At 41.0% G+C, this 24,291-nt stretch overlaps 1 protein-coding gene and 1 long non-coding RNA gene across 5 annotated transcripts in view; one reads left to right on the top strand and one right to left on the bottom strand.

Moving 5' to 3' along the window:
- The first annotated feature begins 2,473 nt into the window (after positions 1-2,473).
- The window catches only part of si:ch73-366l1.5 (FILIA-N KH-like domain-containing protein), a 30,442-nt gene continuing 8,624 nt past the window's right edge, over positions 2,474-24,291 (top strand). For 2 of the 4 annotated variants that reach the window (XM_031297180.2, XM_031297179.2), the window contains exons 1-3: positions 2,476-2,785; positions 23,847-24,169; positions 24,200-24,291. The exon at positions 24,200-24,291 is cut by the window's right edge and continues 135 nt beyond it. In XM_031297180.2, coding sequence (XP_031153040.1) covers positions 2,582-2,785; positions 23,847-24,169; positions 24,200-24,291 — 619 coding nt within the window. In that variant the 5' untranslated portion in view covers positions 2,476-2,581. Of the gene's footprint in view, positions 2,786-23,846; positions 24,170-24,199 lie in introns of all 4 variants that reach the window. The other 2 variants (XM_035994406.1, XM_035994401.1) reach the window with 2 other exon arrangements.
- Positions 21,385-22,587, bottom strand: LOC116048203. Its single transcript, XR_004104589.2, has 2 exons — positions 21,883-22,587; positions 21,385-21,549 (listed from the first exon to the last, which is right to left on the bottom strand). It is a non-coding gene; the product is annotated as an uncharacterized LOC116048203 (long non-coding RNA).

Here is a 24,291-nt window from a genome sequence, read left to right as displayed (position 1 = left end):
TATGATCCATTTCTGTGTGAAAGCGCCGCACACACCTCGCGTTACCAATATATAGAAGACTGTCCTGTTTCTATGCTTGTAGAGCGAGTCTCCGCGGAGCAGACGCACCACTACGCTGCTCTCGTGTTCGAGGTCGCCTGTTTCGTTGATTATAGTGGAAGGCGTAACTTTGGGTTCAACATTGGGGGTGAGATTGTCAACTATCTGGGGAGGTCCCGGGACATGTCTGCATGTATTGAGAAAAGCAACAAAAACATAAAAAAAAAAACGAATTCGGAAAAAACTCAAGTGGCGACAAAAAGTTCGGAAAAACCATCCAAAAAAGGCGACAAAAATTCTGGACAACTTGTCCCAAAAAAACACTACAAAAAAAATCAAATAAAACGTATTAAAGCGGCAAAAATGTCGGAAAAACAGACAAAAAACATTGAAAATACGACAAAAGCTTTGGAGAAAGCCCGGTTGTGATTAAAGGAGGGGTCGTAGATTACGCCTGTGATGATAGGGGAGCGAAGGCATTGGAGCGCCCGCTCTGCAGACGTCAATACGTGCAACGTAGCCATTAACCAATCACTGATTTACTGTAAATGAGTCGAACGTCAGCTGATCAGTATCTCTTACCGTTGATTTATTTGCAGATTAGAGCTGAAATGTGGCAACAAAACCCATCTGTCTGCTTCTCAAATGGGACTACTTCTTTGGTTTTCTTCCTGTTCTGTGATATTAAACTGATATTTGTTTTGTTTCTTGGGACCGTTGGTCGAACAAAACGTGACATTTAAAGACGTCCTCTTAACTTCTGGGATGCATCGTTGTTTCCCAAGGTTGTTTTCTTGATGAACCGTTACCTGTAAAAACACGAAACGGTGAAAAATGGGTCTTCAAATGTCTCGTTTGGTCCGAAAACCGCCAAATCTAATCAGTCGACTGTGATAGAAAATTCTCTTTTTGCTTTTAAAAGAAGGACTTTCACTAATTAACCTGTTTGTCAAAAATGAAAATAGCTGCTAAATGATCTTCACTCGAGCCACGATTCTGTTGTTGTTGTTGAAGCTTTGTGCAGCTTTTCTGAGGCCACATTTACACCGTTAACGTTTGGGTTTCAAAAGGAATATCTTCTGCTACGTTTCCCCCTCTCATTCCCCTGAATGTCTCCGGTTAGGGGGCTCGGAAACGCCTGATTAGGGGGAACGAGAGGGGGGGAAACGTGGCGACAGATATTCCTTTTCAAACCCAAACGTGTCGGCGTAACCGTAGCCTAACCCTGACACCTTTTAAAGCTGGCTGGATGTCGCTGTGACTCTGTTGCTTTAGACTAAAGTGCCTATAAAGAAGTTTGTTAGTGTGACTGACTGCCAGGGAGGTTTTTTCTGTGTTTTTATCTATTTTTAAACTAATTTAAAGGCGCTGTGTTGGTCTCTGAGGTCGGTCTCATAGTGCCCCACATCCCCCTCCCCCCCTCCCTGCAGGTAAAATGTTGAAGTGAATCTGAGAAACGACTCCAATTTCTTTTTGTTGTTCCAATAAAATAAAATCTTTTCTATGACTTGAAAAGTGTTTGTCTAATCAGTCCTTTGGTATTTTATAACCAGTGTGTTAAAGGACAATTCCGGCGCAAAACGAACCTAGGGGTTAATAACGTTCTCTGGGACATGTTTTCATGCTAATCTAATGTGTTTGTAGCTTGAAACAAGCTAGGGCGGACCACTGATTAGCTTACAACGCTAGTATTCGGGGCACAGGGAAAGTGAAAATAAATTGCTATTTTATACCACTATAAAGGCTCAAAATATCACCAAACTTCAACGGTAGCATAATGAGCGTCTCTAAATGTTAACCGGAGCATTGAGAACATTGTAAGCGTACAGACAGTTTATTAAAAAGATAGTTTATAAAGACAGTAGTTCCCAAGACGGCGGCTGCCTGTATACGAGAACGTGACTGTGTTTCTAATCTATCTTTTCAATGAACTGTACACTTACATTTAGGGACCCTCATTATGCTACCGTTGAAATTTGGTGATATTTTGAGCCTTTTTAGTGGTATAAAATAGCGATTTGTTTTTACTTTCCCTGTGCCCCGAATACTAGCATTGTAAGCTAATCAGCGGTCTGCGCTAGCTTGTTTCAAGCTACAAACTCATTGGATTAGCATGAAAACATGTCCCAGAGAGCGATCTGTTATTAACCCCTAGGTTCGTTTTGCGCCGGAATTGTCCTTTAACAGGGTCTTGAAAAGTATTAAAACGTCTTCGAAATACATAACTAAATGTTCCAAGTAAATAGCAATCTTACATTTCATTTTACTAATGTGTCTGTCGTGTGTGTGTGTCTCTAAATTACATAATGCAAATTAAACCGAGTTATTGCACAGGAAACAAAAGAGTTTTTACTTAATGTAAAGGCTTTTATTTTGAAACCCACCCGGACGTTAAGCTGTCAGCTGTTGCGGGCAGATAGAGAGATAGAGCCGGCTGGGGCGAGATGCGGTTCAGTGTGTGTGTGTGACTGTCTGGGTTAACACACCAACCGTCCCTCGACACACTGTTAACTTTATTTAGTAAACCCAGAAACCCTCCATCATGGACCTGGACCCGGCCGTCATCATCCCCGCCATCATTTTCACCGTCGTCGCCATTTATTTCGCTTCTTCGTACCTGAACAAGAAGGCCGATTCCTCCGGCTCCGCAGCCGGGAAGAAGAAGCCTAAAGTCGGCTACGGAGACGACGTCCCCCCGTCCAGAGCTCTGGCTCCGCGGCTCCAGGCGGAGCAGATCCCTGTTAAGGTAAGATGGATAGATAAAATCCACATAAATGTACTAAGGGATAGACACTTCTGACCCAGAGATTCTTTCATTTCTTGGACGTTTAAGTCATTTATTTTGCAAATCAAATCCACAAAATAAATGACTTAGCCTACAGCAAAGTTAATCATCAGTTGCTGAAGGCTCTTAGACCGAAGACCGATCGATTCTGATAAATGTATTGGTGTTTGACGTTTCTAATTATAGCGACATGGAAGTTATCAGAAACTTATGTTTGTTATAAATTATTTTTTAATATGTTTATTTATTTATTTACTATTTTATTTTATTATTTTTCAAAGCCAAATAAGATTTCTTTGTGCCAAAACATGTTCGCCATCTAAATAAAATCATCACAGACATCACAGAGGACTTTAAAGTCCTTAATTCTGCAGACTAGCAATTTAAAAGAATTCAAATATGTTGACTTTGCAGCAAAATTTAAAGGACTTTTAAAAATATTTTGGATTCTTTTGACAAATCAATTGATCGATCGATTAATCGTGTTGTTACTTTTCCTGACAGACCGACAAGTTGTATCGTGAATCTATAATTCTTTAGTCTACAAAAGAAGAAGATAAGATTTTTTTTTTTTTTTTTTTTTGGACCAAACATGCCCAATATATGTAATCGATGAAACATATTTTAATCTGTAATATATTAAAAGTGAGGATAGCTTTTACACATGACTGAAGTCCTCGTTTCTGCAGACTAGCAGTGAAAAAAAAGAACTATATTGAATTTGCAGAGACATTTAGGGGGCTATGTACTTTGGATTCTTTTGTAAACACGACTGATGGATCGATGGATAGATCTTTGGAAGGAAGAGTTGTCACTCAGTTCTGAGTCACATGAGCAGCTTGAAAAACCCACTTATGTGAAGACTTTGACTCTGTGTAACGATTATCTGACTTATGGATTGTTACCACGTCTCATAATCAATGAAGGAAGTCATTTGAGATTTGCGTGCTGCAGTTTAAAGTCCACCGTTCGGCCTGTTTATGGCAGACGTCGGGCTGCCCGGTGCCCAAACATAGCCGGCGTCTTCCCCTCGGCTGCTTCTGGATTTGCTTGTACACACACACACGGTGACAGAGAAATTTGCAGCAGTATGAGACACAGTTAGTCTCCGCAGGTGTAGAAAGTACTTAGCAATACCGGAGTGAAAGTACAAGTATCTCACCAGAAAATAATTCAACACTTTTGTCAAAACCACTACACCTAGACTTGTCAAATCTGGACCACATTATCCCAGAGAGGCTAAAGATTCTTAAAAAACACCGTTTCAGATTAGTGAAAGCTTTATTCTATTTGTGAAAATGCAATAAAGGACGAATTAACTTATTCTAATACGGACCAAAGTATGGTGGTGGACTGGTAGCTGGAGAGGTGCCAGTTCACCTCCTGGGTACTGCCAAGGTGCTCTTGAGCAAGGCACCGAACACCCAACTGCTCGGGGCGCCTTTCCATGGGCAGCCCCACACTCTGACATCTCTCCATTAGTGCATGTTAGGGCTTTGACTTTTGCCCAAAAATCATATTCGAAGTTCGTTTCTTTATGAATATTAATATTCGAATATATTCGAATATTTATTAATAATATTTTGACCATTAAATGCCTTCAATAAGGCTTATATTGGTATCAAACTTTATATATGTTCTGTCCACCAGAGGGCAGTGTATCAGTCAGTAGGCGTGCAATGATGTTGTTAGAAGAAAAACACACTGCCACCACTGTTTTTTTTTTTTTTTAATTAAAAGTCAGACCCTGGATTAAACACAAACAATATGCTTTCAACAGGAAGGTCGGATATTTCACCGTAGCCTACGTAAGTGGTCTGATGTTCATACTTTTGCGCTGGTGTGTGCGTCGAGCCGCGTGTGTGTGGGTGTGTGTGTGTGTTGTGAGAGAGTGATGGTGATTACCGGTAGCTTCAGAGCGAGTAGCGACTCTAGTCATAGTGAGAGAAACAAAGTGTCTCCCCTGTTCTTTCTGACCACGGTGGGACATCCGGAGCAGGAGAAGTTAACCCTCTCCTTGATTTTACGTTGTTTATGGAGAAAGAGAACCAGGAAATGAGTCGGGGGAAATGCGCTACCAAGCCACGGCCGAGCGACGCGCGTCGCCGCGACGTGTAGTTACATTTTGAAATGCGTGAAAAAGCCTCGGAATCTGAATTGAAAACAAGGTTTACAAGCAAACACATTTACAAAAAAATAATGCTCATAACAGGTTCGAAATTCGAATATTAAGAGCTGCCTAATATTCGTTCGAATATCAATATTTTTTTAATATTCGAATTATATTCGAATATCGAAGTTCGGCGTCAAAGCCCTAGTGCATGTATAGGTACTGAGCATGTGTGTGTAATTCAGGCCTGTGTGTAATAACAGAGTGAAAACATTGTAATTTCCCCTTGCGGGATTAATAAAGTATATAGGGCTGGGCGATAAATCGATTTTATCGATTAACTCGAATGTGTAGTTAACGTCGATTTGTTTAAGCAAATTTAAGATGTTTTTTTTTCACTGGTCAATTTTGAGATTTTGGGCTATTTGTCTTCAATAACATGTCTTCTTTCAGACTTGTGGTGAAATAAATTACGAAATACACATTTAGGTCTTTATTTTACTACACTTTGTCTGTTTGCAGAATTAGATTTCACCTAAATTCAACAAAAGTTGGCGTTCTAAATCATCGCGCTGCTCCGCGATCGCTGTCTGCACCCTGTCGTCACATATACCGTTGGAAAGCTCTCTTTCTCCTGTACAATGCTGTCGGATCCAAATATGGTCATTTCCTTTTTATCAGCAACCAATTGTGAAAGTAAAAGGGGGGATTTAACTCAAAATGTGCAATCTCATTGGCTGATGCCAATTTCTGACAACGTGATTCGTTCAGAATTGTCACGTGACGTGCTCTGACATTTCCGCAGTAGCTCAAAATGTTGAAAGAAGTGCGTCGAGAACGGCCGAAAATCACCTCAGAGAAGACGAAAACAGTTGTCATTAGCAAGAAGACACAGGGGATTACAAACTAAGACAACAGATGATGAAATGCCTTTACATAGTACGTCGATGTTTAAACTGTCGTTCAGAAAACAGGAGTGTTCAGACAGTGGAGGTATTCAGACTCTCTCTCTCTCTCTCTCTCTCTCTCTCTCTCTCTCTCTCTCTCTCAGCAGTTTACAGAAAGTCATAGCCTACATGTCATATATTAAATATTTGTCACATATGTACCACACTGTACTGATCGCGATACAACACACTATATTACAAAACAATTACATTACACAACAGTTACAGTTTTGTATAATATAATTACTATATAATAGGCTACTAAACAAATCTGTAATTTTGGGATCCTAAGTGGTGTGAGTCCCTCAGGCTGTGGCAGACAGATACATATTTATCTGTCAGTGGAGCTGCTGTCACTTCTCCTAGGAGAACTACCAGCTTCTCTTCTGGTGTTAACTTTTTTTGGCTATTTTTCCAAGGTGTAATTCTCTTAGTGAAGATAGTTTTTCCCCGTGGAGGAGGAAGTGTATCTCTGTCTGACCCAGCTGGTGGTCACTGAGCCTGTGTTTAGTCAGGATCCGTCTCTTCTTTGTATCTCTGACAGTGTGAAGATAATCTGTCAAATAATAATTTAGTCTACTTTGTTTGCTTTCTCCAATGTTCTAAATATTAGTCTTATGAATGAGTCATAATTAGTTTTGTTCTGTTGTGTTATGAACCAGTGCTGATGGGAGCCTGGTTAGTTATCTTCACCATCAGCTGACTGAGGGGACTGGTTCTGGTTAGTTATCTTCACCATCAGCTGACTGAGGGGACTGGTTCTGGTTAGTTAGCTTCACCATCAGCTGACTGAGAGGACTGGTTCTGGTTAGTTATCTTCACCATCAGCTGACTGAGGGGACTGTTTCTGGTTAGTTATCTTCACCATCAGCTGACTGAGGGGACTGTTTTGTGGGAATAGTAAGCTGGAGCAGCAGCAAGTATGGCCATGAAGGTGCCTCTGCCATGCTTTCTGTTATGGAGAAGTTGTGGCTTCAGAGCACAGTTGTGACGGTCAATTCAATGAGAGAAACTGATATGCTCAGGACCTCAAAAGCTGAGGCCGTCACAGCTGCCAGTGTAAAACACAGGCGCAAGAGTCCAAGCACAGCTAAAATACATATGGTGCTGGAATGGACAGTTGGACTTTAAAAAAGCTGTTACATCCATTGTTGGTCTTGTTCTGTGTCCATACAACTGTCCAGCGTGGGTTTTGTCTGCAACTTTGTGCATGATACGCCAATATTAATTCATTGAGTTACTGCAGTTGTAGGCCTTATATGCCTGCCATTTTATTAAATAATCAATTTTCATGAGCTTGAAATATTCTATATTATTATCGCTAAGGGCCTGAGCATTTATTCTGTTTTTGAGCAATTTTTCCAATAGAAATGTATTAAATTCCACTATTTAAATCTTTAAATGCCGTTTTCTCAAAATGAGTTTTTTGTCATTCTCCAGTATAAACATCTCAGCCTATGTAGCACCTATGTACACCAAACTTTCCAGTTATACACTTAGTAGTATTCTGAAGAAATTTACAGAGGGATTTGTTAATAAATCATTCCTGCCCTGATTTATGTGAACTTTTAAGCTAAAAAACATGGCGAAAATCGATTTTTTTTTAAGGCTATGGACAGTATATTTTGATTTCCTAGGTAATGAAAGCAGATATCCTGAAATCCCTCTGTAATTTTGTTTTCATCTTGTGTGTAAACAAAATGAAAAAAGAATTTTGCACCTGGCTTTATCATATGTTCAGATCTATCTACCGAAAATATATGCAAAATCGCGCATATTTAATGAGAAAATGCCTAATTTGCATAATTAAACATAAACATTTAAAAAACTTGTAATACTTTTTTTTATATACTTGTGTAAGTAATCAACTGAGGAAGTTTCATGGAGATATCTATTATTTAAAAATTTTAGCCTATTCACCTGTAGTGTCTCGCCTTAAATGAAAATCGATTTTCTCCTTAACATCCGCCGACGCTCCCCTCTGGGCTCCCATAGTTCCGAACGGGCTCAGCCCTCGCCCCGTGCGTTTGCCATAGAGATACACAAACAACATGGCAGCGACAGGGACTAACATTAATTCTTTTCTTAACTAGTAGTTTCATTACTTACTTATCCGTAATCTCCGCCGAAATGACCAGCAGCTCGCGGTGCTCTGTCCCCGGCTGAGAGTCACCTATTCTTGGATAACTGAACCACCAGCTACCGCTGACCTAAAGGACCACCATGCGGGGCACCAGAGGCGGTGTTGAGGAACTCTTTTGCGGCTCAACACATCTACTAAATGCCGCTGATACGACCGAGCTGTGATGGAGGTCTGTAGCGGCTTAAACAACTAGCAATCGCTGCTTTGTAGCACGGAGCTCCTCTTCGACGTTTGTTTCTACCGCTAGTTACTACGAAGGAGCTTGCTACAGGTATGCTAGGGCTGAACGATTAATTGCATTTGCGATAATATCGCGATATGTTAAAACGCGATTTCCTAATCGCAAAGGCTGCGATTTGGTCACATGACTCGCGAGAGCAAATCAGTCTGCACTCCGCAGAGAAAGCATCAACTAGCACGCTAACGCTACGCCGTACCTTGAGCTGATTTCTGTCATTCAAACAACTCTGAGTTGTAGTTTAAAACTTTTACAGCCATTTTAATAAAATTAAGGGTTTTATTCGGGCTTGAGTCTATACATGCAGTTAATGGATACAGGCACACAGAACTCAAGGCTCGGTTGGCAACGATTAGCTCTGATTAGCGGTTAGCTCCGGTTAGCGGTTAGCTCCGTTATAAAGATATGGAGTGAAGGAGCTGCCACTGAGAGGGGTAACAACCAGACTGATTAATGACGTTCGGGGAGCTTTCACAGCAGCGTGGCCGCGGGGTTTCAACAGTTTTATTATATATTTATATATATAGTACAGTTAATCCCACAGCAAGAACACCAGCAACTAGCTAACGTAACGATAGCCTCTCTGAGCAAGTGCACACGGCAGCACGCAACTTCATGAGGGGGAGGGGCTGGAGGCAGCTCCTCTCTGTGCACTGTAAAAAATTACACTGTTGTGTGTGTGTGTGTGTGTGTGTGTGTGTGTGTGTGTGTGTGTGTGTATATAGATATATACTATATACTATATTTTTACTTATTTAACTGTCTAGTGTGTAATTGTGTGTTCATACTATAAATTATTATATTATTATTCTTTGTTGAATAATACAGAAGACTAAGAGCTTAAAAAAATCGAATATCGAATCGCAATATTTGGGAAAAAAATCGCAATTAGATTATTTTCAAAAATCGTTCAGCCCTAAGGTATGCTACATTCAAGAGACCATGGGATGTTAATGTACGTTACTCAGCAACAGGTGAAAATAGGGGCAAGGTTGCGCAATAACGTTCAAATGATTTGAACTTTTAGCGAGGAACGAGAAGTGAATTACCTGTATGTGTGAAAACAGCTTTATCTCACGCATCCATTTTTGTTGTTGAATATATAGCACCCTCATCCAAAAAAAGGGAAAACACTCAAACCAATTTATATTTCCACAAAATTGGCATGAATAATCATAATGGTATACATGCCTCGTGTGTGTGAGTCAAAACAAAATAAAGTTAAAACTTGTTTTGAACAATTTCTTTGTCATCTGCAGATTGATTTTAAGTAGGGGGAGAAAAAATCGATTTAAATCTTAAATCGGATATTTTTGGAAAAAATCTGGGATTTTATTTTTAGGTCATATCGCCCAGCCCTAATACATTATTATTATTATTATTATTATTATTATTATTATTATTATTATTATTATTATTAATGAATGTGTCTAATGTGGTCTACATATGAAAAAGAACAGGGAAATCCCCCTTAATTGCATTTTCACAAATTAAAATAAAGTTTTCACAAATCTGAAACTGTTTTTTAAGAATCTTTAGCCACTTCCGTTTAGTTTGTAGCAGTAGGACACAGTTAGTCTCCAGAAGTCTAGAAAGTACTTAGCAATACCGGAGTAAAAGTACAAGTTTCTTACCAGAAAATAATTCAACACTTTTGTCGCTTTTTGGCCATTGTTGTTTCTTACTTACTTACTTACTTACTTACTTACTTACTTACTAGGCTACCTACTTACTAACCTACTTACTAGGCTACCTACTTACTTACTTACCTACTTACTTACCTACTTACTTACTTACTTACAGTACTTACTTACTTACTAGGCTACCTACTTACTTACTTACTTACTTACTAGTAAGTAAGTAAATCGATTACTAGTAAGTAAATCTCGTACTAAGTAAGTAAGTCTTACTTACTTACTTACTTACTAGGCTACCTACTTACTTACTAGGCTACCGTCTTACTTACTTACTTACTTACTTACTAGGCTACCTACTTACTTACTTACTAGGCTACCTACTTACTTACTTACTAGGCTACCGTCTTACTTACTTACTAGGCTACCTACTTACTTACTTACTAGGCTACCGTCTTACTTACTTACTTACTAGGCTATCTACTTACTTACTTACTAGGTTACCTACTTACTTACTTACTTACTAGGCTACCTACTTACTTACTAGGCTACCATCTTACTTACTTACTAGGCTACCTACTTACTTACTAGTAGGGCTGAACGATTAATTGCATTTGCAATAATATCGCGATATGTTAAAACGTGATTTCCTAATCGCAAAGGCTGCGATTTGGTCACGTGACTCGCAAGAGCAAATCAGTCTGCACCCAGCAGCGTGGCCACGTTGTTTCAACGGTTTTATTAGTACAGTTAATCCCACGGCAAGACCAGCAGCAGCATGCTACTACTAACGTAATGATAGCCTCTCTGTCTCTGAGTGCAATGTTGACGCTGTCATGCACGTGGCACGCAACTTCATGAGGGGAGGGAGAGGCTGGAGGCAGCTCCTCTGTGTGCGCTGTAAAAAGAAATACACCATTGTATATACTGTATATACTATATTTTTACTTATTTAACTGTCTAGTAAAGTTCAAAGACAGTGTTTAAAAAGTGCAATCCACATGTTTACATATGTTTATTACAGTAAATAATTAAATAATCTAAATACTAATAAGTGTGGTAAAGCCACATATTTGTTTTTATATTTCTGCAATCTGCACTTTAGTTTGTGTGATTTGTTTCTGACTTTCATATGAATGTTTACACCAGGCTTGGTCAGTGCTCAGTATACTACTGTGACTGAAGTAGTTAAATAAAAGATGTCATTCATATAAATTCATGACCTAATTTCATCATCACATCCAGGCCTGGCCTCCAGGAAAGAACAGTTTGTTTAATCTATCTAATCTTGTGTTGTTCATACTATACAATGATTTATTGGTTGTCTTTGTTGAATAATACAGAAGACAAAGAGCTTAAAAAAGAATCGCATATTGAATCGCAATCACAATATTTTTGAAAAAAATCGCAGATTATTTTCAAAAATCATTCAGCCCTACCTACTCACTTACTTACTTACTTACTTACTTGCTAGGCTACCTACTCACTTACCTACTTAGTTAGTAGGCTACTTACTTACTTAGCCATTAATGTCCCGCCCACAACACATTACGTGTCTCATTTATTACATAACTGCTTAAAGCATTTAAACAAAGTTTTGTGTTGGAGTTTGTAACATTCCACAAATCTTAATTCTGACTTAAAGATTTTCATTTGGACTGTAAATGCATGCTCCAAATATGGGTTTCATTGACTACATATAATCGGTATCAGCCTTTTAAAACCAGGATCGGTCGCTCCCTAGTTTTGTTGCGTTCCAACGGTTGGTCTCCAGAGGTGTGTCAGCGTGTTGGACCTTTAAAAGCCGGAGGAATGTGCCCAGCGCTGCTGTAACATGCGACACGCTGGGCGTCTATATTTGGTGTCCATCATGAATCCTATATTTACTCGGACCTGTGTATGTTCATGGTGGCGCCTGTCTGAAATAGACGCCTTCACATGGTCTTCTTGTGAAGGCTGAACTGTGTCATTTCATCCTGCTGACTCAGGCCCAACTCGCGGCCGACAGACAGCTGCTTCCAACACACTTCATACCACTGTAAAGTCACACTTCTGTGTTGTTCTCATTAATGCAGAAACACACACACACACACACACACACACACACACACACACACATCTGCTGGATGTAAGGGCTGCACAATGTATCGTTGAAAGAGAATATCAGCAGAAAAACTGCACTTTAAAATGTGTATATGCATGTGTATATGTGTGTGTATGTGTATATGTGTGCGTAAGTATGTGTGTATGCATGTGTGTATATGTGTGTGTATATATGTGTATGTGTATGCATGTGTGTATATGTGTGTATGTATGTGTATGCATGTGTATATGTGTGTGTAAGTATGTATTTTTATGTGTCAGTGCGAGCACATAAGGCATAACGCATGCCTTACGTTGCACATTATGGCAAAGGGCAGGGGACATGAGGCTCGTCATACGTTTCCCCAACATATACGCGCTAATAAAAGAAAATAGAAATACATGAATAAATTTAGATTTAAAAAGCTATAATTGCATGAAAGCAGGTTGTTGATGAGTCTCGAAGCTCGAGTCCGAGTCAACTCTGAAGTCAGCTGTTTGTGCGACTTAAGTGCGACTCGAGTCCGAGTCTCAGACTCGAGTCCCCATCTCTGGTGTAAGTGTGTGTATGTCTGCATGCATGTGTGTATGTGTGTGTGTGTATGCATGCATGTGTATATGTGTGTACATGTGTGTGTAAGTATGTGTGTATGTATGCATGCATGCATGTGTGTGTGTTTCTGATGTCTAATGAAAGCTGAAAAGGCGACAAAAACACACACGAAAATATTAAAATGTTGGGAAAAAAACGTAGAAATTGCGACAAAAACGTAAATTAAAGCAACTTAAATGTCGAAAAAAAGCTATACTGTCTGTATTCCTATCTATCTATCTATCTATCTATCTATCCATCTATCCATCTACCTATCTATCCATCTACCTATCTATCTATCTATCTATCTATCTATCTATCCACCTATCCATCTATCCATCTACCTACCTATCTATCTATCCATCTACCTATCTATCTATCTACCTATCCACCTATCCACCTATCCACCTATCCACCTATCCATCTATCCATCTACCTACCTATCTATCTATCTATCTATCTATCTATCTATCTATCTATCTATCTATCTATCCACCTATCCATCTATCTAACTACCTATCTATCAATCAATCAATCAATCAATCAGCGTGCTCCACGTGTCTGTGCCATCAGAGCCGGACCCCGATCTGGCTCCCTGACATTTCTGTGCTTAGCATGTTGTTCTCCTCCTGCTTCTAAAGTTACTGCTGCTCCCAGTCCGTCCTCCTCCGTCCGTCCTGCAGCCTAAAAAAGGCCGAAGCACATGGAACTGCATGTCCCACTCATGTTCTAATCCATGCACGGGAGAACACGGATGTTGTTCTGGAAAAAGAACTGTGCAGATGTTTGTAGTAAACTGGAAACGTTGCTTTAAGGCTGTATACAAAAAACACAGTATGAATGAGTCCGAGTCCACTGGCAGCGTCGTCTCCACGCTTCCCTTTCGTTGTCTCTGTGAGCAGTCAGCCGGGCAATGCATTGAGCGTCCAGCTCAACTCTCAGCCTCTTCTTTTAAAGTGACTGTCGTCGATCTGAAATGAAGACACATTCAGCAGCTGCAGATTATTATTATTATTATTATTATTATTATTATCTCCCATAAAATGTTTTCAGAAACACATAAAATAAATCAGAGAGTTACCAAACGAGCCGCCGTGTTGGTCTGTTTTGAAATCCGGGAGCAGACGGCCGTAGAGTGAAGCGTTCGTCCAATCAGGTGCAGCCGTGGCGGCTGTAGGAGGGCGGAGCCTGTTTTTCTTTGCTCGTCATTGGCCAGGGAAGAGAAACTGGTAACTGCTGGTGGAGAGAACATCCAGAGTCCAGCGCTGGGAAGAAGAGGGGACATCCCTGCAGACAAAAAAAAAACGCCGCTGTAGACACATACCATCACTTTTTCTAGCGTTTTTGTATGCAGATCTAAAGCCACATTTCCAGTTTAGCAGGGGGCGGAGCTTCTGGAGGAGGGGTGCGGGCAGTCTGACAGGCGTTAGTGCCCGTCACACGCACACGCCCGCCCGCAGCAAGGTTTGAACTGTGTTGAACTTTTCCCTACGCGAAAGACAGATAGCTCTCTAAAATATGAACCTATTTTCTAAACAGTTCTCAGGACATAGACAGCGGGGCTTCTGCTTGTCAGACGGCACAAGACTGGATTCATCAGGTAACGTACGTCGTTTATACAATAACTGTCTGTGGTTAGGAAAGACTAGCATTAGTGCCGGGGCTGAACTAAAACAAACGGCGGCCTGCAGCTGATAGAGTGTTTTTGGCGATGTGTTTATTGCGGCGGCTGATTATCCCGCTGACGATAAGAAAAGGATGGTCTGAATTCTGAATTCTCCCTGAGTCATACTGAAACATTTCCTCTGCCTGCTCATTCTTTGGGAGTGAGCACAGAGTCACTCACATGCAGCTCTCCATAAATGGGAATGTCAACACGCTACACAGGTTAGGAGGAAAGATGCTGTGTGTGTGTGTGTGTGTGTGTGTGTGTGTGTGTGTGTGTGTGTGTGTGTGTGTGTGTGTGTGTGTGTGTGTGTGTGTGTGTGTGTGTGTGTGTGTGTGTGTGTGTGTGTGTGTGTGTGTGTGTGTCTTTTTCCAAGTTTTTGTCTCCTTTCTCCATGATCATCTAAATGTTTTCCAGGTCCACGGCTGTTGTTTAGTAAATCTATCTCTGACATTGATTGTTTTTTTTCTACCAAATATTATTCACGCTGGTTCCATGGCTTAAAAGGGGGGAACGTTACTGAAAAAAGCTTGAGAACCACTGTATTGGAGGAACAAACTACTGATATCATCGGAGGGTTTGGAGGTCTGGTTGGTTGTGTCTGACATACTTCTCCTGGTATTTCCCCGGCCTGGCTCACTTCCTCCTCCTTCTGAAGCCCGGCCACATCGCATCACATCCAGGAGAAAACAATGGCTTCATATCACAACATGGCAGCTTATTCTTCCACCCGCTCCCGCTCCCGCCTCTAACACACCAGCCAAGGCACAGCCTGGCTCTTCTGGGCTCTTATATCGGCCAATCAGAAATCAGTAATCAGAGAAGCCTTTCTTGCCACAGTAAGTTACATTACGTGGCATTTGTCTTGGTGTTTGGTGCATACACACACACAAATATTTAACATTAATAAGAATAAACAATGAATACAGAAACAATATAGAATGTGTGTGTGTGTATATGTGTGTGTAAGTGTGTGTGTATGTGTGTGTAAGTATGTTGATATGTGTGTGTAAGTGTGTATGCATGTGTATGTGTGTGTGTGTGTGTAAATATGTGTGTGTATGTATGTGTGTGTAAGTGTGTGTGTGTGTGTGTGTGTATTCATGTGTATGTAAGTGTGTGTATATGTGTGTGTAAGTATGTGTATGCATGTGTATATGTGTGTGTAAGTGTGTGTGTGTGTGTGTGTGTGTGTATGCATGTGTATATGTATGTGTAGGCTATATGTGTGTGTGTGTGTGTGTGTGTGTGTGTGAGTAGATGTGAGAGTGTGTATATGTGTGTTTGAGTTTATGTGTACGTATGTGAATTTATAGTGTACATTTCCCTGCAGCCGTTTCCCTGCAGAGGACAGAGTGGACGTGTCTCTTGGTCTCTTTCCTAAATGGAGCCGGCGTCAGAGAGCCGAGGGAACTATGAGCGTGTTGAACAGAGACAGAGCAGAGTCTGTTCCCTCCGACATCTCTCCCACTGTACTGCAACATGCACTTCTGCTATTTATTCCCCAGCAAAATACCTCCGCTGTTTAAATCATGCCCTGAATTAAGTGATGTATTTGTGTTTATAGCCGCAGGTTATCTCAAGTTTACAACTTAATTTGCTCACCAATGCATGGGAAAACAGGGTCCAAGTTAAGAATACCGAAACACCTTTTATTTATGTAAATTAGCACATATTTAATTAGATAATGCCTCATTTGCCAGCGTTAAGGTTTTTTTTTTCACGTCTAGTAAAAAAAAAAAGTTACTTGCCCAAATTCAATTTCTACTGACCCCTATACATAAAACAACATTGAAAACAAAAAATTTGAAAAAAAAAAAGTCAAGAAAAAGTCATACATCAAGAAAACATCAAAAATACCTCAAGAAAGCATCAACAAAACGTCAACAAAACCAAAAAAAGTCAAGAATACATCAAAAAACGTCAAATAAATGCCCAACAAACGCCAAGAACGCGCCAAAAAAACGTCAAGAAAGCGTCAAAAGAAACGTCAATAAAAACATCAAAAAGCGTAAACATTTTTTAAAAAATATGTCAAAACATTTGCCCAACAAACGCCAAGAAAGCACCAATAAAACGAAAAAGAAAGTGTCAAAAATACGACAAAAAAAATGCCCAACAAACGCCAAGAAAGCGCCAAAAAAATGTCAAGAAAGCGTAAAAAAAACCCATCAAACAGTCAATAAAAACATCAAAAAGCGTAAAAAAAAATGTCAAAACGTCAAGAAATAGTCATAAAAACGTCAAAAAAGCGTAAGTAAACGGGTAACTGGGTTGCTATAGTTACTTTCCCCGTGCCATTGGGAAATCCTTATTTTTTAACCCTGTTTGCAAGTTCAGAAAACTTGTAATACAAAAACTGATTGTCTTAATGTAAATAATCAACGGGGGAGTTTCATGTTGATGCCTGTTAGGTTATATATTTCCCCTATTCACCTGTAGAGTCTACCTTTAACATGGGCTGCAATGGGAAACTGGCAACATACATTTCTTAGGACTTTTGATATGTTATAGAGGGGACTTGTCTGATTTTCTGTTGCAATTTGTGGGAGATTCACACCCTCTGATCCCAGGCAGTGTCTGCTCTGCAGGGTTGTTTCTCTAAAGTCTCTCCACGCTGGAGGTCTGATGGCGTCCTCTGCTCCGCGCCCGTTACAGAAGCACTCAGTGTAGAGTTACCGCAGAGATATATTTACCAGGAAACGCTCTCAGAGGTCACGGATGCTCAGGATGACTCTGACTAATCACAGCACCACTCACACACACCTTCACACTCACACTTCTGCTTTGAGTTTTTTTTTTTTTTTTAAGATTTCACTTTCACATTTTCACATCGTGAAGCCAGAAAAATTTGTTTCAGCGAGCCGTCTCTTTGGTGTCCGGTGAGATTATTGTGGTGTTTCATAGCTCAGGAATCCCAAGGCAGAGGAAGTGTTTAGGGCTAAAAGGATGCCAATCTAGTTAGCGGGCGCGAGGGAGGGAGGGAGGGAGGGCTGCTGTGGGATTAAAGGGACGGCCCGGCCCAATGCATTTCACCGTCTGACCTCCCATGGTGCACCAGTTGTCGCCAGTGGCAGAAGTGTGGCGTGTGTCCAGGTCAAGGGCGGTTTGACTGATTGGACCAGACAGGGACACTGACTGCACTCAGTTTTCTCATGTTAATTGTTCTTGTAAAGTTGAATTAATTGAACTCTTGAAGCCTTGAAAATTAGTTCCAATAAAACCAAACTATCCACATTTACGTCCCAGTTTTAAAGGAATGATAAAAGATGTCGTCGCTTTTTTAATTCCACGCCTTGGAAGAGCTACAATCTCACAAGTTGATCTTAAACCTGTGACTCCTGCTGTAACATCACAGCGGCGGACAGAGAAACCAGATCTGTGCAAACGTCAGCGTATATATAAATATATGTACGCATATGTCAGGTGTCAGGGAAGAGGACAGGTCAGCAGACACTGAAGAGGCTTTGATTTGTCCTGAAGTCAGCTGCAGGCGGTGGCTGACCCTCAACGAGGAGCTGCAACTGACAGCCATCCCTGCGTTACCGTTCCCATACTTCCCTAATGTTTAGTTAGTATGCCAGAGGAAGATTTAGTATGTCCCAATAACACCCTGTCACATAAGGTATCAATGTGCAGAAAGATAAGGCAGATTGAAAGGTTGATAAAGCAGTCAGTAGACATGGTGTTCAGATATCCGTGAGGGTTCACGGCATACCGTACGGCTGGGACAAAATGCCTCTGTAAATGTGTGTATCCTTCTCCTGAAGTCAAAATATATGCAAAAGGTAACTGAATGAATGAAGATTCTCTGGGACCCTATGAACCTTTTCTGTCACTTTAATGGTGAGTGATAGTTATTTAAAACCAGAACTTTGTGTGTCTCTCTGTGTGTCTACTCTGCCCTCGGCAGTGGCAGCAGAGTACCAGATGGTGATGGAGCAGGTGTTAGAAGTCATCTTAGGACCTTTTACAGATAGTGTCGGTCTAGACCACACTTTATAATTTACAAAGATCCAACAATTCCCCCCCAAGAGCATGCATTTAGTTTGACAGCGGTGAGGAAAAACTTCCTTTTAACAAACAACAACCTCGGACAGAACCTGGCTCTACGTGGGAGGCCATCTGATACCTCTTTTCCACCAATGCTAACCAGGTGCTGGTTCTGGGCTGGTGCTTATGCCAGTTCGGTGCTGGTTCTACTCGCCAATTATCTAAGAACCAGCTCGATTTTCCACAGACTAGAGCCAGAGTAGGGCTACGTCACAACGTCACTGCATGCACCTCCGTTGTCATGGCAACGCGTCATGACAATCACAGCAATGGAGGACTACATACCGATACTTTTGCTCCTGGCTTTACAAATTTACACCGGAATTCAAAGACGTGCCTTGACTGCTCTTCGTGACCGCTATGGACAGAGGATATGTTCAAGAAGAAAGGTAATTATCTTGCATCTTTTGACTATTATTATATTTTATATTTTCGCTGGCTTGCGATGGCAACATCACTGTTAACTTAGGCTACTGCTCATAGTTCAAGTTCAAGTAGCTAGTGTATTGTCATGTACTCATAAAGGTAATTATAAGTAATGAAATGAATGTTGTGTGTTTAACACGGTTAGGGTGAACAGAAAAAAAAGCCTGTCGGACGCTAAAATGTCCCGGTTTACAACGACTGTGAATTTGTCCCGGTTGTCAGCGATTACATAGCCGACGTGGTCTTATTATAGCCCGATCATTAACTAAACCCATGTAGAAAGACTAATAAAGTGTTCAGTGTATGAGTTTAACAATGTGTGTGTGTGTGTGTGTGTGTGTGTGTGTGTCAGTCACTCGTAGCGGTCTGCGTCTGCATAATCTGTGCAGCCAGCGTTACAATGTATATTTGTAAACATTGTTGCAACACCTCTTCTTATCCGTCTCGTTTTAACGGTTAGAATATATCGCTAGCCAGGGACGTGCAGGTACAAAAAAGGCTTAATAGTTAAAACACTGAATCTATTAACACAACTCGGACTACCTTACTAATTTCTTATTTCCCTTGTGCAAAAGTTAATAAACACTCAACAAAATAATCAGTTCACACTTTTTAGTGTTCATCAGGTTCATCACAAACAGCAACGGAAACTCTGCCGCAATGTGCATGTTTTCTGTGCTACTAGTTTCAAGTATATATTTAGAACAAGTAACCAAGGAGAGAGACATGGTTTCACTAAGATTTTTTATTTATTTTGCAATCTTTTTTATAAAAAAATCTCGACATCTTCACACTAAACTGAAAAAGGCTGTTGCTGCAATTTTGTTAATTTTACAGGAAAAAACACTGTTATTATTGTTGGATGTAATACTGTACAATACCATAGCCTACCTGTAAACAAACCTAATGATACAGTATTTTTTTGCAGATTGTTTTATGGCTGAGGGCAAGGCGGAGGAGGACCCATGTTGTTTGGGCATACCACCGCTCACACTACTGGTGGGACACAGTTGTGCCAGATTTCACCCCAACGCAGTTTGTTCAAAACTTCCGAATGTCCCGGGAGTCTTTGGAATACATATGCGATCAGGTCAGGCATCTCATGGGCAGAAGGAACACAAACTACCGTATGTCTGTTCCAGTGAAAAAACGCGTTGCAATTGCTCTCTGGAAGCTGGCTACCGGCATTGAGTATAGGACCATTAGCCACCTTTTTGGGGTAGGTCTAAGCACAGTGTTCAACTGTGTTCAAGATTTCTGCGACTCTGTCATAAGGGTCTTGCTCCCTATACACATCACCACTCCAGATGCTGCTAAGCTGATTGAAATTGCCACCTTCTTCCTTAACCGCTGGAGAATCCCACAGTGTGTTGGTGCAATAGATGGAAGCCACATCCCGATCATTGCACCCGAGGAGTATCCCCGTGACTATTTCAACAGGAAAGGGTGGCACTCGATTATATTGCAAGGAGTTGTGGATGGCAGAGGCCTGTTTTGAGATGTGTGTGTGGGCTATGCAGGGAGTGTGCATGACGCAAGAGTGCTAAGACAATCACATTTATGGGAGCAACTAAGTGATGGGGAATTATTTGGACAAAACAAAAGGATCATCTCTGGCATTAATGTTGGACACTACCTTATCGGTGACCCCGCTTACCCAATGCAGAATTGGCTTATGAAGCCCTTCTCCGACACTGGAAGACTGTCACCTGAACAACACACCTATAATTACCGTTTGAGCAGTGCGCGTTCGGTTGTAGAGATGGCTTTTGGAAGGTTAAAGGGCCGTTGGAGATGTCTCCTCAAGAGAAATGACTGCAAGCTGGAGCTCAGCAAGAAAATGACATTGACCTGCTGTGTGCTTCATAATATTTGTGAAGAGCATGGTGACAATTTCATTGTGGAGCACGTGGACAGGGAGTCAAACCTTCAACCTCCAGGTCAGGCATTACCTGAGCATGGTGAGCCAGAAGGGGCAGATATTAGAGCAGCCTTAATAAACTATTTCAGTAGAGAGGAGTGATTGTTTTTACAGTGATTGTTGTACATCATTACTGCCAGTTTCTACCTACCTGTTTCTACCTGTTTCCTTCAACATTATCTCTAAAATGCATCTGACAGAAAAAAGGCATTCAAAATACATATTTCATGGTGTTAATTTGATTACACTTTGTCTATTTGCGCCTGTATATTTCTTCTAAATGCACCAAAAGTTGGCAGTAGTAAATGCCTTATTTGCATATTTAGACATGAGAAATTTCAGAAAACTTGTAATACAAAAAAAGAATTGTCTTAATGTCATTAATCAACTGGGGAGGTTTCATGTGTTAAATGTTTTTACCTGTTTTGTGTAACATGTATCTGTTGATTATCCCTGTCATTTTGGATAGGTAGTTAATGTGGAATACATTCATCAAATTGTATCTTTTAACTGGTTGTGCCTGTGTGTGTTGTGCCAAATGAGGTGTGTTTGCACGGCACGTTAACATATTTAAAACTGTTGTTTTTCTACATATTTTCTATTAATATCCAGTCTGGTATAGTATTATCCGACTTGTTGGAATAGAGAAGGTTGAGAATGTTGTTAAATATAAAAACATTTGTTTATTGGCATAAACAATCAAATAATAAATAAATAACATGTTAATTAAATTGAAACATTGTCTATATTTTTGCTTGCGCCTCCATCACTGCCACCATGCGCCCCATGAGCCCAAGCAGAGCACTTGTGTCTGCCTCCATCTTTGCTGTCATGTTCTTGTTGAGCTGCAAGAACTTATCGTCAGCCTTCTCCATGTACTCCAACAGCTCCTCATTTTCACGCTGTCTTTTTCCTGTGCAGAAAACAAACAAAACCGAACTGTGTGATTAGATGACAATGTAAAACTATCTATATACCTGTGTACTACTAGTTCAAGTCCACACATTACTGCAGATAAGCTTCAGTTTGTTTTATACTGGCTGCCATCATTTAATCTAACAATTTATCTGCTAACAAAGCGCCTGCATGTTGACCTTAGTTGACTTACCTATGGTTTCAATAGGACATACTAACCCTTCATTTTGGGACTAAGTTAAATTCTTGTTGGACAAAATGTAAGCTATGAGGCTATGTAGAACATGTAAACATTAAGGAAACGCTTAATACATAGCACAAAATAGCTTACCTCGTCTGGCTTGCCATGATGACACGGAGGCAGATGGTACCGGCGAGCTGCAGGCCTGTGGTGATGGTGGTGGTGGTAGCTCTGTGTCATCGTCAACATCCCCTTCCTCACCAGTGACTGACAACTCTATAAACAACCAAAACAGGGAGGAGGTTTAGTTTATAAAGCTCAAGCTCATTCATGACATACTTTTCACAATAAGACCTGAGTCACCGTTATGAAACATCCCTCTTTTTCTTTTGCCTAAAAAAATATTAGGTGATTTAGCTGTTAAGTGTCATAAATAAAAAATCTTCAAATTCAATTCTCATAACAGTAAATAAAAGCGGTTGTGTGTTTGCTCCTCCTAATCATCCCCTGATGTAAGCTGCAGACTGCATACAGAGCATTTATTATTTTATCAGTGAGCAAACCTCCCTGCTGAATGTTGGTTTGGCTTTTAAAAGTGTTGCACAAACGGGACATTTTGTTGGTGAATAACCGTCAAATCAAAATCTGATGCATGGACTAAATAGTTGAGGAGTACAAAAGTCAAAAAGTAACGTTACCTGAAAACAGCGTGTAGTTTGTTTTTAGCATCGCACATCACACTTCCAGTCACTATATCAGACCACTACTACGGTCACAAACATTGTGCCAAAACATGAACAATAACGTCGCTGTCAATGGGCTTATGTTAGCTAGCTAGCTACCGACCGTTAAACGGTTTTAAAATAGTAACATTAGTACAGCGTAAACGTTTAGCTACTGTAACCAGCTAGCTACGTTTGCTAGCGGTAGCTTGCTACACTTTGCTTGTCGTCACCTAACTAATGTTAACAATGCGAATATAACATTGAAACAAGACATAGCTGGCTACACAGTTAAAAAAAATACATGATTGCCATTGACACATATGAAATATAAGACCCACCTGAAGCATTGTAATTTTCGGCTTCTCCTCCGTTCACCATAGCCTCTAACAAGGCTGTAGCGGAGTTAAGTGCCCCGGTGGTTTGGCATGCCGGTCGGTCACCAAGTATGGAGTCCAGGACGTCGAAGTATGGGGATCTTCTTTGCCGACCTCCGCTACCACTTCGCCCAAGCTCCTTTTTTTGGTCCCGATAATCTTTTTTTAATTTTTTAATTTTGTTTATCAGTTGTTCTACACTCCTCTGGTAACCCGCTATAAACATCTCATTCTGTAGCCTTTCAAATACGGGTTTTGTCCGCACAGCTCCATCCAATTTATCTTGAATTTCTGTGGAGGACCACAAAGCCAGCAGACAGTTGGTTTCCTCCACAGACCACGGTTGTTTGGGTTTTCCGTCCATGTCCGAAGTTAACGTCAACAGCTGTCTATGGTTAACAGCTGACCGGTGTTTTAAAAATGGCGTCCCGAAGTTTTTGTTTTCGAATGTCACGGCACCTGACGTAACCGGTTCTTATCTCTAGACCAGCGCAAAGTTGGTGCTGAGTTGGAACCTGTTTTCTTGGCCCAGAGCCAGATTTTTTTGTGTGGAAAAGCAAAGAACCGGTTCGATTTTGGCACTGACTCCGAACCAGCACCAGAACTGCCTTGGTGGAAAAGACATATGAGAGAGAGAGATTGGCGCTCTTATACTTCCTCACCTTACTTACTGCTTTGCTCCCATCAGAACTATGTTGTGGAAGGGAGGGACTGTATTTCTTGTTAACTCAACAATTCTGGTCTTGCTGCTTCTGCTTATTTTACTGCTGAGTCTGTACTGCTTCACAAAAGACTGACCTCAAGCTATTGAAGTTGGCCCTCTGCCAGGTACTGCCAAGTACATCTGTTATATGAGAGGGAGGGGGCCGCGTGGCTTCAGTACTACGGAGACAGGAGAAACCACGATTGCCTTTTAAAATAATGGAGTACTATAATGGATCCCTATAACTGATATATATATTATATTTTTATCTCTGAAAGAAGTAAACTGTTTTAAAACCTTTTGTCTTTCCAGGTTGCCCCAGAGCCGGTAAAAGCACCAAAACCTGTTCCTGAACCAGTAAAAGCACCAGAACCTGCACCAAAGCCGGTAAAAGCAGCACCAGAACCTGCACCAGAGCCGGTAAAAGCACCAGAACCTGCACCAAAGCCGGTAAAAGCAGCACCAGAACCTGCACCAGAGCCGGTTAAAGCACCAGAACCTGCCCCAGAACCGGTAAAAGCACCAGAACCTGCCCCAGAGCCGGTAAAAGCACCAGAGATTGTACCAGAACCTGAACTTGTCCCAGAAACAGTTGCAACACAAGAACTAGCTGCAGTACCCGAACCTGTGTCCGAACCTGAACCTGTCCCAGAACCGGTAATAGTACCTGAACCTGTCCCAGAGCCAGCTGCAGTCCCAGAACCTGCATCTGAACCCGAACCCGAGTCCAAACCTGTCCCAGAACCAGAGCCAGAGC

The sequence above is a fragment of the Sander lucioperca genome, chromosome 2, assembly GCF_008315115.2.
Source record: "Sander lucioperca isolate FBNREF2018 chromosome 2, SLUC_FBN_1.2, whole genome shotgun sequence".
NCBI classification, from domain to species: Eukaryota; Metazoa; Chordata; class Actinopteri; order Perciformes; family Percidae; genus Sander; species Sander lucioperca.
The sequence above is the reverse complement of the archived record's forward strand: the minus strand, read 5'-3'. Positions and strand labels throughout refer to the sequence as shown.